The sequence below is a fragment of the Lethenteron reissneri genome, chromosome 46 (assembly GCF_015708825.2).
Source record: "Lethenteron reissneri isolate LAM-NWPU_2019-01 chromosome 46, ASM1570882v1, whole genome shotgun sequence".
Taxonomy (NCBI): Eukaryota; Metazoa; Chordata; class Hyperoartia; order Petromyzontiformes; family Petromyzontidae; genus Lethenteron; species Lethenteron reissneri.
The window spans coordinates 9554282-9573252 of record NC_083824.1 but is presented as its reverse complement, the minus strand read 5'-3'; the positions used below and the strand labels follow the sequence as shown (position 1 = coordinate 9573252).

At 48.8% G+C, this 18971-nt stretch overlaps 1 protein-coding gene across 1 annotated transcript in view; it reads right to left on the bottom strand.

Annotated features, from left to right (window-relative positions):
* MCTP1 (multiple C2 and transmembrane domain containing 1) overlaps positions 1 to 18971 on the bottom strand; it is a 156817-nt gene that overhangs the window by 37510 nt on the left and 100336 nt on the right. Inside the window, exons 5-8 of the mRNA XM_061570834.1 lie at positions 12894 to 13036; positions 9985 to 10064; positions 8373 to 8499; positions 3212 to 3271 (exon numbers count right to left, since the gene is read on the bottom strand). Coding sequence (XP_061426818.1) covers positions 3212 to 3271; positions 8373 to 8499; positions 9985 to 10064; positions 12894 to 13036 — 410 coding nt within the window. The remainder of the gene's footprint in view (positions 1 to 3211; positions 3272 to 8372; positions 8500 to 9984; positions 10065 to 12893; positions 13037 to 18971) is intronic.

The window sequence follows — 18971 nt, the reverse complement described above, 5'->3', positions numbered from 1 at the left end:
CAATTCAACCTTTAATGAATCCATCTCAACAATGTGTCACGCTGGCGTTAGTCGCGTTATCTGAAACAGAATATTAAGTTACGAATCTTTATAAATGTGATGCCATTGAGGTGGCCGGGCGGCTTGGAACCCGCAGGTCAAAGTGCTGAGCCAGCACCCGTTGGTGTCCTGGGTTCAAACCCAGGTTTCGTGCTCAACCTGGTCGCTCAAGTGTAGTAAGTAGCACGGTCACCAATGAATGTACGAGATTAATTAAAAAAAACATTACGTTAAATTTGGGCTCTGGAGTTTATAAATCCCAGCTCTGAGAATTAAATATCGGGTTGCCTATCCTGTGACAAACCTCAAATGTCGTCTGCTGGGTGTGCGAAGTGCTGCCCTCTACCGTGCGTGGACTGTAGACCATTTGAAGGGATCTCAAAGGATAGCCAGTGGCAACATCCAAGGGGCAATGGAAGTCATCAGCACCTCCTTGAGACTGAGACACGTGATATTTATTTCTACTTATTAAAGAAAAGACATTGAACGTGGTTTTATTTATTATTATTATTATTGTAGGGCCCTATATAAAAAAAAACTATTTGACATTTTGGGACCACCCTCTCCCCCTCCCCCCTCCCTTGTGAAACGTTTCTAGACCCTCTTCTTGAGGTAGCTCCGTAATCTCCGCTTGCGTGGGCCGTTGCCCGTGGTGAAGGATTTGCGCCGATCTGCGAGCGAGAGTTGTGGACGGGCGCCCTTCGTCCCGTGATGCCATTCGCAAAATTGGGGTGGGGGGGGGGGGACTGAAATATGACGGAGGAAGGGGGTGCACATTTTGATATCCCAATTCCCAAAACACTGTCACTGAGCCTCACATAAAACCACAGCCGCAGGGCGACGGGCTGTCTTTGAAGAGTCGGCTTAAGATGATGTTACTCCCTAAAGACCGCCCCAGCCATCTACGGTCAGAATCCAGACGAGCACAGAGAACATGGGCGAGCGAGCGGCGGTGTCGTCACCGTCCAGAGAGAATGCTGGCAGCGTGAAATGATTCGATGGGATCAAGCACAGGCAGAGATGATTACGAGCACCGGGCAGCGGCTGCGTTAGTAACAAAGCGACAGGAATATGAAACACAACAGAGAGAGAGAGGTGTTTGGCTGCAGCGTTATGAACACCGTGCAGCTGTAAGCACAGTCTGAAGAGGACTCGTACGAAGCAATCATCCCCCCCTCCCCCCGCCGGCCAAACTAGTGGCAGGCTGATGCCCGTTGGCAGGCCAGGTGCTGAGTTTCCCTTGTGTGCCCATAGGGACAGCTGGGGTTCCCTTCTGTTAAATGTGTTGAGTTGAGATGTAAAGTAGTCTGAAACGCCCCGGTGCATCAGCAAGGCGCCCTTTTGAAATCAAAATCGCCACTGGGGGGGGGGGGGGGGGGGCGGTTCACACAGAGGAGAGTTCCTCTGATTGTGCGGGCAGTCAAACTTTGAGGGTCTCTATCGTCCGCGTGGTTATCCGTGCTGATTGCCACTCCGCGTGTGTGAGGATCGCGACTAAGACACGGGATTTGCCGATGGTAGTCCACTCGTCCCTGCAATATGATGAGATACTAGGAAGGCAATGTGTGACCGTGAAAAAGTGGGCCGTTGCGGATATCAGAACGAATCGGTGGCTAAGAGGAGTCACGGATAACAGAGTTTCTCTGCAGTTTACATTCACTTAGGGATTCCCAAGAGGACATTTTTCTGATTTCTGGAAGCTTGCCTGATCATGCGGGTTGCAACTATCAGCACACCATTTGTTAATTCGCGTGACAACTTTATCAATTGTTAATAAAATAATAATTTTGCGAAAAATGCATGACTTTATTGATTATTAATAAGTTCATAACTTTATTGATAACTGTATTAATTGTTCATTATTAATAATGATCAATAATCAATATATTAATTCTAGATTTGAAGCTTTCGTGACTGCAAGGATTCATACTCTTAGGCTTTTCGGTAAAGTCACGTAGGTAAAAAATATAAATAAAATTAATAGAATAATAGAAATAAAATAATACATCTAAAATAAATTGTGATTTATCTTCTTGGTTCTTTCGGTAAAGTCACGTAGACAGACCTGTTCTTCACATGATGATGGCTGCTTGCGTTGTGGCCGAAACGTCGTGAGAATTATTTTATTATGTTTCATTTTTATTATTTTATTATTTCCATTCTACGTGACTTTACCGAAAGAACCAAGAAGATGAATCCCTGCAGTCACGAAAGCTTTGAATCGAAATTGTGATTTATTCTTTTATTTCTATTATTACTTCTATTAATTTTATTTTTTAATATATTAACTTTATGAATTGGCTGTGTCAGTTGGAGGAGGGGGCTTACGACACGCGTTTTAATTTAGCGATCTGATCCGAAATGTTTTTTTTGTTTACGAATCACAAGGGATTCAATCTCCTGGCCACGAAGGGATTTCTGCCCGTGCTGCTGCTGCTGCTGCTGCTGCACGTGACAATGGCTGCAGTTGCCACCTGTGCGGCACTGATGGCGCTCGAGTCGAGCGAACGCTGCGCGTGTGAAACAGTGGAGCGTGCCCGTGTCAAGGCGCCAAACCTTGAAAATATTGAAGGGAACAAATGGCAAATGACATCTTTGGGAGAAAAAAAAAACTCGCTGGCGTTTTACGAGTGTCGCTTGCGTTTCGGTTGCACGGTGATGTTGATGCACGGCTTTGCCATTCGGAACTTGACCATGTGCAGTTTATTTTGGATGCACGTTTTTTCATGTTTTTGTATATTTAATATGAGTTTAGCATGCTTTTTAATGTTTCGTATGTTTTTGTATGCTTTTGTGCATGCTTTTGGTCAGTTTTTTGTAGGATTTTTCTATGCTTTGTATGGTTTTTGTATGATTTTGCAATGTTTTTGTAATGTTTTATGTTAACTTAACCAGATCCCCATTAAGAAGGTGCACCAATTGCCCAATGTGTTTTTACCCGTGCCAACAAAATAAACCCAACAAACCAAACATCGCCACCTACTGGCAGACTAACGCCCAATTGCAGGCTGGTGCTGGGTTCACCGATTGCTGCACAGGGACGGCTGCCTCCAGGGGCTCCCCCTCTAGGCCAAACCACAGGCCGGGCATTGTAGTTGACACGATGAGACGCGATGCAAGGCGCTCCGAGTCGCCGAGGCGTTCGTTACGCGCTCCAAGTCCTCATGTTTACCTTGTTGGAACGCCAGCGCCGTCTTGTCTTGCCGGGAGAGTTGGGGGCGCATTCGCACGACTTGACACAGCAAGCACAGTGAGGATGAGTACGACACTGGGACACATAGCCCATGGGCCACAACTGGTTCCCTAGCTAGCGCCCGATGTGGCAAAGCTTGCAGACGGCTCGGTATAACAATGCACAGCCACCGAAGGCCTCCAATCTGCGGCATGGAAGCCCCTCACGCGCCGTATCGCTGGTGGGGCTCGTTTGACCGTACTTCACCACGCTGGTCAGTGTGGGTTGGTAGAGGGCGGAGAAGGCTGGAACTGGTTCGGATATCCAAAGGAATTTAACGCAGGGTCGCCAGGTTCATAGCACAGCGCGCTAACCGCTGTACCAGCGCCCCCAAGGTAAAACTTCAGCGGTGCCGATTTACTTAATGATTGTAAATTATGGCAATATTTTAATCCATCTTTTCAGATCAAAGCCTCCACACGCTGTGTTGGTCATACTTCGCCACACTGAGTCAGTGTGGGTTGGTGAAGGAATCCAATTTATTTTCATGGCCAATGAGGGTGAATTAGGTGATAGCATTTTCAATGTTTTAAAATTGGGGGGGAAAAAAACAAGTTTTGCCACATCCGTCGGTACCAATTAGCGGAATATCTCGCGTAGACCCATGGACTATTACAGGCAGTTAGTAAAAGCAAAAAATTCAAACACAAATGCAATGTAAGGTTAAACACAATGAAAATAAACGTGATATGCAGCACACACGAAGAGCAGTCCAAACGCGTTGAGAATGGAATATTTAAATCGTGACACAGACGTTGATGTTGATCTCATTCTTTTTACGTGTTATCTCGTGATACCAATTGCACTATCGGTGGCATGTCATGAGACAAAGTTGCTGTCCAGTCATCGCCGCCCGTGATGGAAAACGGTCCACGGAAGGAGACATCGCTGAACTGCTTCTGAGACCCTTCAAGTGACATTATTACCCACACACACTCGGAGGGGGGCGTCGCGTTTTTACCCACATTGCCTGCTGCAATTAAAATTGTCATCACGCGACGGTCAAACCAATATTTAGTTTTAATTGTCAGAGTTGGAATTAAATTATTGCAGAATAAAATTTTACGTAAATAGATGTTTTTTTTGCTTAGTGCAGTTAAAGATCACCAGGCTGAGACCAACACTTCAAAGCACTTGAGAATTCAATGCAATCATGGGCGGCTCAAAACCTGCATTCCAACCCAGGAAGTTAGCTTCCCAGCCTTCTTAATGCTGGCCCCATTTCAAAGCCTCAAATTTCATCCGTTATAATCCGGGAGTGGAGCATGTATGTGATTTGACATCATGCATGACGACGATAGAAACACCTAAAGAGAATGAGCTTTTGTTTGTGATATCAACAGTTTAAAAATCGCATTCTCAAAATTGTATTAACTTCCCTTGATATACATACATACGCACGCACACACAAGGTGATCCACTTATAGATACCACACTGATTTCTAATCCCCCTCTTTATTCACGACAGCTGAATATTGTGAAAGAAATGGCTCAAAATATCTTTGGAGAGGAGAGGGGTAAATTATTTAACGCGTGTTGAGATTGGTCGGGGACGTGTAGAGACTTTCAAATGTATATATATTTTTTCCACTCACAGTTGCTGAGCAAAGGCCCCATGGGCTAAAGACAGCACTGCAACATGTGTATTATGGTAAGAGGTTTGGGGGGGGGGTGCGCAGAGCCGGCCCAGCCACTAAGCGACCCTTGCATGCGTGGCGGCTAGAGTCCTCTCGTCCTCTGGCTTGAGATGGCTGCCACCTATGGGTCAGATGATTGCATTGCACTATTAAGCAATTGGTAATTAAATATAATATTTTTGTCCTAAAAAGTGTAACATTTTGGAAAAAAAATTTCACGAACATTAATTGTCACGCACAACGAGTCTGTGTGGAAAATGTCAGCTCGATTGGATCACGGGAAGTGGGTTAAAAAACGACCGAAAGATTTGCACGGTTGTAAGCAAGCAAGCGAACTTAATATAAAGGATTTTAAAAAAATCATACATCAAAGGGGCCTCCAACCAAATTTTGCTTAGGGCCCCCAAAGGTCTAGGGCCGGCTCTGGGGGTGCGTAAAGAGACGATGAAGATGGGAGAGAGAACTTTGCAGAGGAGCAGTACGAGTGGGGGGAGTGGAATGAAAGGCGTTGTGACCTGCAGTGTGGTGAGTGAGTGAGTCAGTGAGTGAGTGAGTGGTTGGGTAAGTGAGTGAGTGGTTGGGTGAGTGAGTGAGTGAGTGGTGAGTCGGTGGGTGTGGGTGATGGTGGTGGTGGTGGTGGTTGAACACAGTGTGGTGGATGAGATGAAACGGTCAGCCTCGCAGACCGAGTCCTCACCATGCGAGGAGAAATCATCAAGTAAAGTTCATGGCACCAGTGACCACGGCAGTAGGAATTGAAGAGTGATGAGGAGGCGACTGACTGCCGGTGAGCGAGTGAGCGGGCGAGTAAGCGGAGTCAATCAGCGCGTGTCGGATTATCAATCAGCATGACTGCTTTATTCTGAATTCTATCGGGTGCTTTGTGCTCCTACCCAGATATGCCAACGGTGTTCCAACATTGATTTCTCTATAATTTGCCCCTATTAAGAGTATTTTTAGTGGGGTATTTATAAATGATGAATCACCCTGTGTATAAATATATATGTGTGTGTGTGTATATACTCTATATGGACAGAGAAGGTTTTTTTTTTAACATCCGGGGTTTTCCAAACCACTAGGGTCAACAGTTCAGCAAAAAACGCAGACTGCCTTGGTTGACACAAAATCAATCGGCACTACATTACGTGCCTTCTGGAAAACCCGGACTGCCACAAATGGACTGGAGCTCATGCATCTGCACGCACGCACGCACGTGGACGGCAATACCTATGCCGCAGCGGTAAACTCAATCCCAACGGCACGACAGAGAGAGATCGCGTGAAACTTGGGTGAAATGGCCGCAGCGTACGATGGTGAAGCGCGTACACCGGTGGGCAGCGATGGGGCCGGGCAGCAGCGTGGTTCGAACCCGGCGGGCAGCCCCGGCTATTACCGCCGGCGCATTTAACCGTAAAAAAACACGTGTACGCTCCGTCCGTCTGCTCAACAGTGGGCGTGAAGGAACGAGGGTCGTGGTTGTGTGCCGGTGTCAATTTTCCCCATTTGAAAACTACCTCCAAGTTACTCAGTTGGGGTTTACACATAGCAGCATGTCCCTTCCCTACCGCCCCCGCCCACCCCCCCCTCCACGTGAAACTACAGCTGACTAAGTAGAACATAGCATGACAGCGTTGCGCTATCAGAACGGCATGAATACCAAATGTACTCAGTTATGATGATGATTATAATTACGGTAATCGTAATGTTGCCCACTGCATCCAGTTTGGTCATGGTGTCGTGTTGGTGAATGTGTCGCTGTGCTGTGCGGAGCCGTGCGGGATGCGTATGAGCATGACTTTGTTTGTCAGTGCGCCGCTTGATGAGGCCCTCCGCGTGCCACGCGGGTCGCGGGGGTTTATTTGATCATACTTCACCACGCTGGTCAGTACTGGCTGGTGAAGGAGGGGAGCATATGAACACAGTACAACGATGGATTGTGGTGCACTGCCCTGCGCTGGCCACCACGCAGCTCTGCCGTGCTCTGGTATGAGAGTAGAATGATGTTACGATGCATCGAACCCATCGGTTGACATCCAGACTTAAGCTCACGCTGCACACAAACAAATTGCGTGAATAAGAATCAAGGCCATTCGATACTTTGTAACATTACACGTAATCGGGAGTGATGGAGCAGTGGTTAGCGCTATGAACTCGGCGATCTGGATTAAGTATCTCGCCACGGCTAACATCAGTGGCGAGCAATATCCGAACCACTTTTGGGCATTACCCTTCGCCAATCCGCAATGACCGGCGTGGTGAAGTATGGTCAAAACAAGACCCATGGCCGACAAGGCATGGGCAGGCTGTCATCCAGGAATGGATTGACAGCTGTAAACGACCATTGGAACCTGATTTGCCAGTAGCAAAATATGATAATTGTTTTTTTACCCTTTTATCTGGCAACAAAACTGACACCTTTTTTTTACAAGGAGTCATGTTTGCATTGACCACATTACCTGCAGTCGAAATGCAAAAAAAACATAACTCTGATAATGTATGCACTGTCCTTGAGTTTTTTTTTGCATTTCGACTGCAGGTATTGTGGTCAATGCAAACATGACTCCTTGTAAAAAAGGTGTCAGTTTTGTTGCCAGATAAAAGGGTAAAAAAACAATTATCAGCTGTAAACGATTATATTTTTGTCGTTGTTGGAAGTGCTTTAATCTGTTTGTCACCCCTGCAGCCACTCGAGGCGCTGACAATCACTGCAATGTTACTCGCTCGCACGATGATTCGTCCCCTTCTCAATTCCATGAACTGTCGCAAGTCAAAATCGTGACAATTCGATTCCAAAATCAAATATCGTTTTTAGCATGGTGGTCAATGTAGCGGCCTCTAGTGGCTGGAGAGGGCCCACAAGAACACATTACACACATCCATAATTTCGGTTGTTTTTGGGTTAGATCGCGCAAATAGAAATGTGTCGTTAACCCGCAACCACCCGACACAGTCAATTATTAAGGTTTATCACGTGAGCGAAATGTGACGATTAGTTACTATTTGAGCACAACGGTCTGTGTTGGAGAGTTAACCCACAAGACTTACAATTCGAGTACGCCGGCGATTACAAACAGCTTCATCGAGCGATTTAGCAGAATTGCGAAGAAGTCTTCCCGTTTCCAGTCTACAAACGTAAACTTACAAATGTTGTGGCTTGGCTCTGCAACACACCGGTGTAGTGCTGTACTAGTGACGAATTGGCCACGTTCTGTTTACGTGACAACCCTTACTAGTTGGCTGTATCGGGTGGTGGCGGGTTTTAACGACACATTTACATATTTACGCAATCTAACCCCAGAAAAACCTTCTATTATGCATGATTTTGGTCGCGAAAGCCTACGTGTTAAACTAAGTAAACTACTTAGGTTTGAGCAGGCCACCAACTGCGTATCACTCACGGCGCTTGCGCGTTATGCAGCGGGGGAGGGGGGTTGGGAGGGGGGTTGAGGGGGGTGCTCTCGTACCGGCACGCCGAGGGTGTTGTCCCTGCTCTCCAGCTCCCTGTGGGTGAGCGTGGCGTCCAGGATGATCACCCCCATGTCGTCCTCCGCGCTGCGATCGTCCTCCAGCTTCAGCCTCACCTCCACCGTGCTGCGTGGACGCAGGAGTGGTGGGGGGGGGGGGTGTTGGTATATCGGTGGGGCACAGAGGCCCACGGTGAGTGGTGGGGAAGTGGGGTAAGGAGGAGGGGAGGGGGAGCAAGTGTAGTCCCCATGGTCTCCGGATTATGGGACACACTTAATCCCCTTGTATGTTAAAGCAAAAGTTGGTGGTGCGTCTTATAGTCGGCCAAGTGCGTGTGTACGACCTGATTTTGTTTAACTTATTTTGGGTGCATCTTACTGTCCGGAGCGTTCTTATGGGTCAAGAGAACAACTCACGAGGGCACGCGCAGGATGGCACGGCAAGTGGAGGGCTCCCAGGTTCCCCCACATCTCACCCCTAAAAATGACTCCGTTTTTGTCGAGGGCAGTGCCTGCTGCTTTCGCGAGCACGTTGTCTGCCAGGAGCTACTCAGAAAAGCCGATCGCTTCCAGTTACAAGAAGCCGCCTTTGCAAAAACCGTGCTTTGTTTGGTGCAAGACGTTGACTCTTTTGCAGCTTAAAATATTTGTAAAGAACAATAAATAAGTGTAGCCCAGCCCCAATAGCCCCACCGGCCTCTCTAGCCCCTCCGGCCTCACCAACCCCTGCGGCTCTTTCCGGCGCCACTGGGCAAACTAGCCCCACCGGCTAGTCCGGCCCCACTGGCCATAAATGGCGAGCCACCACTGTGACGCACAGACACTCGAAGCAGCAGCAGCAGCAGATTGCATCAGGAAAAAAACCCAGCGGCCACGTAAATCCAACTCGTAAATCCGCCATGGCAAAAACCTCCACGGCGCCACGGCACTAATCCACTTCATAATCCCCCCGGCCCCCACCCCTGGTCACCGCCGTGGGAGGCAGCGGACACCAAGCACCATCCTCTCGCACGAATTAAACGGTGGCGCCAACAAAGAACCGGCAAGGTTGGCTGAGTGGCAGAGCGAGCGATCGCTCACAGCCGAGCTCAAGTCCTTGTTTGGGAGTTCACTTGGTCCCGGGGTCGGCAAACCAAAATAACAAGAAGATACATTTTTTTAAAATTCGGTAAAAAAAAAAACTCAATATGCCAAAAGCTGCAATGCATGTGAATACCAGATGGTGGCGGTCATTAATAAATAGCGCGTCACAAAGCAGCAGCTCCTTAAAGAGCCGCACGCGGCTCAGGAGCCGCAGGTTTGCGAGCCCCTAATTTATTCCACCATCCGTGCGGAATCGATCAAATGAGTACTGCTCCGTGCGGAGGTCAACAGTCATTGTCCTATGGATGGCCTCGTCCTAGGAATGTGGAATTTCCACAATTTGGGTGAAGGACAATGGTGGAAATTCAGCGTGGTCAATTACAGCCAAGTGGGGAGTGATATCTGAAACTGTTCTGGGTCCCCGTTGACCAATCTTCCGCACTGACCCTTGTCGGTTCAACTGGTGGATGAAGCCCCCCTCCCCCCCCCCCCCCCCCATAGTTGGTGATTAACAGAAAATAATCATCACCTGCCGATGGTGAGATACTCAAGGTCAAGATAAGCTGAGCCCATGAAGTCATCAGGGATCCCGATGTCATGGTCAAACACCTGCGGAGGAATGGGAGACACGACAGCAAAGAGGTGGACAATTCAGAATCTCAGAAGAATCTCAGAATCTTTACTTGTCCTGGAGAACTCTGATGAGAGATGTAGCTCTTTTTCACAGATGTCCACCTGGGAATTCAGACGATCACCACGCCACTGCCGCCTACTCCTCCTCGCTAAATCCCAGAAAATTCTCCCCATCAAAGGTCGTCACATTAATGATTAGTTTTTGTCTGCAGTCCTCTGCCCAATGAATGGCAGAACCTCGCCTCAAACTCCTCCCTCCATCCTGTCCCATCTTGAGCTTCTCTTTCGTTTCACTGCATGACATCTCGCCTCTTCTTCCGTCTCTCCCTCCCTCCTTTCATTCCTTCAAATCATTTGGTGACATTGCGTTGGCAGTGGTGCACAAGTAGAAATAACAAAAAACAACTCAACGCATTCGTCACTAACACTTGTGCGGCTTTTAAAAGAAAAGTATAATACAGGGACTCCTCTACTTACGAACGTGTTAGGTTCCAGAGGTCTGTTCGTAAGTCGATTTGTTCGTAAGAACAAGTTCACTCCTGTCGATTCCAAACATGTTGTAGGGCATGCACACTAAACACGGGGAATGGCTTTAAAAGCTGTATAATCTTCGGTAGATGTAGATGCCACTGGTTCTTCATGTTCTGCAGATGTCGATGTCACCACCGCCATCTATTGTACGGGGATTGAACTTACAACTCTCGGTCCGATCAGGCAACTGGACATACGGACAGGTTTGTTCGTATCTCTGAAAGTTCTGCAATGTGGAATGTTCGTAAGTCCTCGACGTTTTGGGCAATGTCCTTCCTTCCAGAACTTCATCCAGCTCTCACCTGTGAGCATGTGCCCAATCCCACATCTTCAGCCTCCTCTGGACCCATCGAATCAGACTTCTCTCCTCCTAAACCTTAACTATAACTTCCTCATTTACTCTTTCTCCATCATAATACGGTACCACAACCCACAGCTCGAAGCTTTTCCTGTCTACTGATGTCTGCCGTTGTCAGGGTCCATAAAGTGTCTGGCGCCTACATCGCTTTCACTCCACACGAAGGCCTTCACCTGCCCACAGAGATCAGGACTGACCCGTCGTAAAGGTAGCAACAGTATCGCCAATGTCAGCACCGTGCTTAACGGGGCGTGTAATCCGTGATGGGCTATGAACAGAAACAAATGAACACTGGCGGGACTGAAAAGTGCCCTCATCAAAATCGTCCTTCAGATTACCCGACGATAATTTAACATCGGTAAGATGTAAGAAATCGTTTAAAACCCCCACCAAAAAAATCTATACATTCTTAGAAAGAAACATTGGTGTAGAATTTACAGCACTGCCGCGCGCACGCACAGCGCAACTTTCGGATTGATTTTCCTCAGCATACACTCAACGCAAACATAATATCAAAATGCATCTTCATTATTTTTTGGAGGGGGTATGCATTGATCAATAAAAAGGCAGCGCGGTAAATCACAGGAGGGGGGCTGCTTCACGGTGACGGGGCTCAGAACGGTGATCGCCCAGACAGGGCCCCAGTCGGCCCCCGGGTGTCCTTGTCCAGATTGCAGGTGGCCAGACTGCACAGCGCCGCATTTCAGATTCTGTTCCATTTTCTCTGCCATTGTGCACAGCTGCTACTCATGCACCCTGATCAATCCACTGGTAGATGAAGCCCCCCCCACCCCCCCCGAGTGAACAGTGGAGAGATTATGGCTTATGTTAAGTTACAGTGAAACCCCACTACTGAAACGTTGCCACATGATTCCGTATCTAACATCTCATTTTTAAAACTCCCAAAAATAATCCCCATTTGGCGATAATTCACAATCGTCGCTCCCCGATTTAACATTTACACCACATCCAACGGTCACTTTGGCCGCTTCCCCTGGAACTAAACCTGGCAATCGGAGGCCCTCTCAGCTGCACGTTTGCTTCCAGCACCGACACACGAAGAGCCACTCTGACAGAGAGATGGGCGCCACGGTGGCGAGATGTTAACTCCCTCGCCTAGTATGCAGGAGTTCGTGAGTTCGATCGCGACCCTGACGTTTGTATATTTGGAGTTTGCCAGTCTCTCTCTCCCCGTGGTTGTGTTGATTTTTCTCCGGGTCCTCCGGTTTTTCCATCCACATTTAGAATCAACGTGCGTTTAGAGTATTTGACTGCTATGAATTTCCACACGGTAAGACACTTTGTTGAGCTTTCATTTGTGGCCAGGTCGCTTCTGAAACAGAGCTATATAGCTCAGTGGGCCTTAACTGATAAAATACATAAATAAATAAAAAATTGTTTAGTTTTAGTACACAACACACCTGGCAATCACCTTGTGGCCTCAGCAAGAGGAAGCCTATAAAATCGGCAAAAAAATTTGGGCAATGGTCCTTTTTCTCCACGCGCTGTGGGAAAAATGGCCATTGCCTGAAATGTCACACCTGTTAAATTATATTTTTTTAGGCCACAGCCTTGTGATTGATGAATGTGTCCTTGTTGTTTTTGTTGTTGTTAACTGTGTTTGTGCGCCACTGCCAACGCGGCCCCAGCTGCAGTAGCAGCAGCATCACCAAGATAATTTTCCTGCGAAGTTACGTACACGGCGGTGTCGACATTTTCATTTTCATTTGTCCCCCGGGAGAAGCAGATGGGAAATCAGGCTTAGCATCCCGGCGGTATAATTTCTACAATCCACCTGCTATGGCTTAATCAGGGGTCAGATGCGGGCAGCGTCAGAGTGGGTGAACAGCCAGCAAGCAAACTGCACTCACTCAAAACATTCAACAACAGCAGCACCAAAAGCAAGCGATCCTCACCTTGACATGAATCCTCTCTTTCAAGTTGTCCAAGAGCAGCACGAAGGGCTCGTTCCAGACCGGGTTGAGGTTTTTGTAGATGATCTTGCTCTTGTAAACCATCTTCCCTCCGAGCTTGAACTTCACATACGGATCGCTCGTCCCTAAAGCGCAGGGACATTATGGCTGCGGGTTAAAGGTCACGTGCGGAGTCGCCTTGGTGACTTGGGGGGGTCAGAGCGGGCGATCCGTCACCTCTGAGCGCCTGGGTTGGAATCAAGGTTACGGCCGCACTTGGTTATACCAGGTACCCTCAAGTGCCGAGCGTTGATGGTATCAACCTGTCAACACTGACTGCATTTCAAAGAAAATGTCCAGCAGCATAATTACATTTGATGTTGCACTTGTGTGTGACACCCAAGCGACGGACATCTTGATAGCAGGGTATGTAGGAAAGTGCAGCGCCCCCAGCAGTGGATGAAAAGTCACTTGAACACACCTCAGAAGTAGTTCTATGAAATCTACTTCTGCGGTTCATTTTGCCACAGAGAGCCCATGCACTACCCCAGAAGAGCTCTGAATGAACCTTTCTGTATTTCGTGACATGATACCGGATAGCACAATTGGAACGAAAATGGCAAAATTCATAGCTATAATTACACGTTTTGTTACGTGAAAATTAAATCAACAGACCCATTTTGCTCACGTGCTCAGGTGAAGTTGGTCAGGCAGGTGGCACGAGTATACTTTTGCTGGTTCTTGAACCAGCTGCACTGGATTACTTTACACAATAACATACCCTGGCATTGAAGTGTGGACTTTCTATCTGTGTGCATCAATCTGCATTGTCCGCCTCCCGTTTGTTCCATTTCTATTTTATCTCCCTTGTCTCGCCACGTACTTTCTTCTGTATTGTTCCTCTCGTACGTTCCCCCGTCTCACTTGCTCCTGCCCAGTTTGCGCCATTCCACGGGCCATATCGAGATGCGGTCACGTTCGTGTGCTGCATAAACCCGAGGTGTGTCGCACCAAAAGTGCTCTCCTGCCCATAAACAAAAAGCATTCGAAGCATTTGGGGGCTCATCTCCCGTTGTAAAGACCCTTAGCAAGTGGCCCAAATTCCACATTTCTACGGCAGGGGCGAGTCTCTCTACAGGACGATCAATGATAATAGGTTTTTCCCCTTTTTTCTGGCAATAAAACAGCTGTGTTAAGATGTTAACAAAGGAAATCCCATGATGTAGATGCTCACTCCGAGCCCTCATTACTTTTATATTGCATTGTCTTTGGGCTGTACGCCTTTTGGCGTCATCTGGGCTAACACTAATTGAAACGAGGCTCAAAAGAAAGCTGTCTCTGTTGTGGACCAATCAGTTTCAAGGACAATGCATATATTATCAGATAATGTTTTTTGTTTGCATTCTGACCACAAGCATTGTGGTTAATGCAGACATGATTCCTTGTAAAAGGTTTCAGTTTGGTGTTTTAACATCTTAACACAGCTGTTTTGTTGCCAGAAAAAAGGGAAAAACCCTATTTTCATATTTTGGTACTCGCAAAGGAGATTCCATGATGAGGACGATAAACGTTGACGACTCACGTACAAAAAAAGTGACACTCATTTTATCGACCCGGGGGGAGGCATGGGGGGGAGGGGGGATGATGAGCTAAGTCAAACCACCCCCTCATCCCCCTCAACCAGGATGTGAACTCGCAACCATCCCATCGCGAGGCGCTCGCTCTATCGCCGCGCTGTAAGGGTGACATTAGCGTATCATGCAAACGATAAATAATTGATCTTTAGGTTACGAATTTATTTTTGTCAACTCGCGAATCTACACACTGTTGTTTCGCACGCCCGAGCGAGGCGAACCACGTGCGTGTGTGGAACGGCAAGGTGCCACGATAGACCACAGGTAAGATGCCAGACATCACCAGCAGGTGGCAGTGTAACTCTGCCTCACCGCAGACCCAGGCAGACACCGGGCAGCAGCAACACAATTACAGGATCAGTGGTCTCAAGGTCACAGGTTCAAGCCCACTGGCGCCAATGAATTAGAGGCGCTGGTCCATTACACTTGACACTCCGGCACACAGCTGCGAATGCGCCATTCCAATCCCTGAGTTATCGGAGGGAGATAACATGTTTGATAATTACTACTGTACGATTGCATGTGTGTGTGAAAATTTAACCCACGCCAGAGATTTGATGAAACGTAATGATTCTGGGTCACAATTCAATTCGGGATTCTGTTTTTTTGTTTGTCACGGTTTTTTGCCACCCGGATTTAATCATTTCTCCTTTTGTGTCCGCCTCATTCCGTACGTCGGACCAAATGTAAAGGCTAACAAAAAGATAGAGGCGGGGCCCCGCAATGCCTTGCTTGCACCACTGCCGGCGTGAGGGGCATCCACTCGAGTGAATTCTGGCGTGTACTGCAGAGGTCGCAACCGGGTACCCGATACCCGTACCCTACCCGATACCCGGCTACCCGTACCCGGCCGGGTACGGGTACGGGTAGCCGTTTGCGACCCTGGTGCGGCCGGGTACGGGTACGGGTAAGGAATCAAAACCCGTTTGCGACCTCTGGTGTACTGGGTCCGGCATTTCCATGCTGACCAAACGTTTTGGAGGCAGTGAGCGCACCCATTCGTCTCTTCGCCTCCACCGAGCGACGAAACTGTGCCGTGTGTCCCATTGATACAGCTGGGTGGGTCTCAGGCAGTATAGGGAGGAGAGGGGGCATTTAAGAAACTTGCACCATTGTTTTTAACTGTAGCGCCGGGAGGTGGAATTGAACCGGGCGACCTCTGAATTCTAAGTCCGGCGTGCTGTGGGCTCCTTTGAGGGACGCACAAACGAAGGCAGAGAGAGAGAGAGGATGCCTCCAGTTGTAGCCAGCACGTGATTTACAAAAACCCGTGATTTACAAAACCCCGTAAATAATTGATTCTCGCTCACGTGATTCGATGTGTGCGTATCGTGCGCGTGAAAAATCTATCTTTATTAATGAATCAATGCATCATCACACGCCTTGTAATTACAAACCCAGAAGCAAACGGTGGTGTGATGGTTGCTACCAAGATGGAGCGTCCTGCATGGCCGGCAGTGTTAATTTGTGGTTGTTATATTTTTTTTTTACGTACAACAATATTCCGGTGATCGCAGTGATTAATTTGGCTTTCATCAAAGCTGTAGGAATAGCCCGGATAGCGGCCGCTTACGTAATCCCGCTGCCAGTCGTCCGCAGCTGTGTCACCGTACAGTGTCACGACAAAAAAACCCAACTTGGCATTGCGCAGAGATAGATGCGCATGGCTCGCATTTTGACAAATCACACAACAGCCAACGAATGCCAAGCCTGTTTGCCTTCACGCACGCATGGGGACCCAGATGAGATGCACACACAGAAACAAAAGATCCCCCCACACCCCCTTCCCCACCCAGGCTGTTGGAGCAGAAAGTGCTGTCAGCGAACACCTATTAAGGCCGGCATGGCACACGAGGTGATGGGTGACCAGCACCACGCTCGGCCGCATTTGTCTCCCGAGTTCTGATTTTTATGCAAGGCTTAGTCGACCGAAGTGGCCTTGGGACCGGTTCAGATATCATCTGCTACTGATGTTAGCCACGGCGAGGAATTGAATCAGAGCGTGAACCGCTGCACCACCGCTCCTACATGCTCACAGACACAGACATAAATCGTACACGCTGTACCAGACTGCTGGGGGAAAACGCTCAACCTCCATTATCTTTTTCCTAAAAACAAAAAGCACTGCAGTCATTTGGACCGATGCCCTTTGCAACTTTTATGTAACATTTAGAACTCGGTAAGGGCCTACTGAGTCTATGCACTGCTGTGTCAAGGCATCTCTGGATTCCGTTCAGCCTGGCAACCAACTGCAAATCCCAGTACATGAACACAACTATTTAAAACTAAACTAAAACTATTTTTTATTTTACCAGGTAAGGCCCACTGAGCTATATAGCTATTTTTCAGAAGCGACCTGGCCACTAATGACAGCTCAACGAAGTGACCTATCAAATCCACTAAACGCGTGTTTCTAAATGTGTGGAAAAAAACCGGAGGGCCTGGAGAAAAATCCACGTGACCACGGGGAGAGAGACACGGCAAACTCCAAACATACAGTCGTCACGGTTGGGGTATAACCCACGACCTCCTGTATACCAGGTGAGGTAGTTAACATCCCACCACCGTGGCGCCCCTGATTGCGCCCACGGTTTCACGGCACGTGACGAAAAATCCACGCGGGATAACAACCATTCGGAAAACGGGCAGATTAACAAGACTGGTGATGAGACAAAGGAAGAACACTCACGCAAGGGCACGTATTCAGTAAAAGCTTTCCACACGCGAGCTCATCCTGGCACGACAACGGGAGCACGCTTCTTGCCACGAGGTGGCCGCGGTGAGACGACGGGACTTGGACACGAACATTTCGCGGGCTGCCCCCTTTCGTCGCGATTGCACCGGTCTTCTGAAGGGTAAGTCCCGGGTGGCAACGCAACTTCGCACTAAAAGGGTTCGTTCACAATGGATTATCCTCAAGGGAGTTATCGTGACCCCCAGACAGAACAGAGCCAAAGCACAAACGCTCGCAAGCGTAGTTGGATAATTATCTAGCTCAACCACCTCAACGTGAAATTACAGTTGTTGTTGTTGTTGCCCTACATCAATATCAGCCATATGGAGGGAGGTTGGAAAGTGTTAAAAAACAGACAGAAGCCGGATGTGAAACCAAAACATCAACAGCATCGACATGAGGGGCACGGCGCCGTGCACATGAGCGGCGCACAAACAGCTCCTACGAGCGGACACGGAGCTCACGGGGAGACGGCTGTGAGCGAGCGTGGGGGTCATCCGACGTTACTCCAATGCTCACCCTACATTAGGCTCCCCGCGGGATTCAGCGTCTGGGGCGAACATAAAGGATGTGCCCCAGTAATTTTCGACGTGGGGGAGTGGGGGGGGCGGGGGAGTGGGGGGGGCGCTTGAATAAGATCGGGTCGTCCTTCACAGTCCATAAACCCCGGGGCGCGCGTTATTTCCCGATGGTGACAGGAGGACAACGGTGCGGTTCTGGGATGGGGGCAGATTATTAAAACTGCATCCTGCGCCGCTCGGACTCCGAGCTCACTTGCATGTTGTCGCCGCTGCGCACTGGACCGTGCAACAAAAATCGCAACGGCGCTGTCCCCAGCTGCGGCTTCGCCATGCCCGGCTTCAATACGCAAGCGTTTTCGGAGATTAATATTCGCATCTGCGCCTGCGCGTGCAGCCGAAATATGCAACAGGGCGGTCGTTTGCTTGTTGTGTGGGGAGGGAGCACGCTGCGCTACGAGCCCGGCGAACCCGAGTTCGGATCCCGCTCACAGCCAGCACCAGTGACTTTAACCATGGGCCTCCCCAAGGTCGACTCAGCCTCACATTGGTACCTTGAGCGATGTGCAAACATCGCCACTTAGGAGTCAAATGCGGCCGAGCGTGGTGCTGCCCCCCCCCCGCCACTGGGTGTACCGTGCCGGCTAACAGCACTTGCCCTAACAGTCTGTCGAGGGGTAAACGTGGGGGATCTTTGTCTTTGTGTGCCAAGCGTCTATGAACATCTCCCAGAGCCTCGTCCACAACGAATGCAGCGCCCATAAATCAATACGACAGGCACGCTCGCGCGCGACCAAATGTCCATTCCAGCAGGCTTGCATGGGGTGGGGTGAAGTGTGGGCACTCTCACCTCTTCCAAGACATCTGGCCAGTGTGGTAGAGTAGAGTAAAACACTCTCTTGAGAGGGGGCTCTCTCGGGCCACCGCTAGTGAACACCCTCCCACACCAGCAGTGCCATAAAGTAAGAGATTGCAGGGCTGCACCCTTGAGCGACAATAATGCCGATGTCTCCGTTTCACCACCGATGGGGATATTCGGCAGTGTGATTTGTTCCAGCAATATCGCCGAGACATGAATGTCACGCTTAATCTCTGCCTCGATAAAAACGTGGCCACACGAACGATGGCTACGAAAGCGAGGAGGGGGGTGGGGGGAGGAAAAATACAATGCGCAGAGCAATCCAGGCCACGTTTT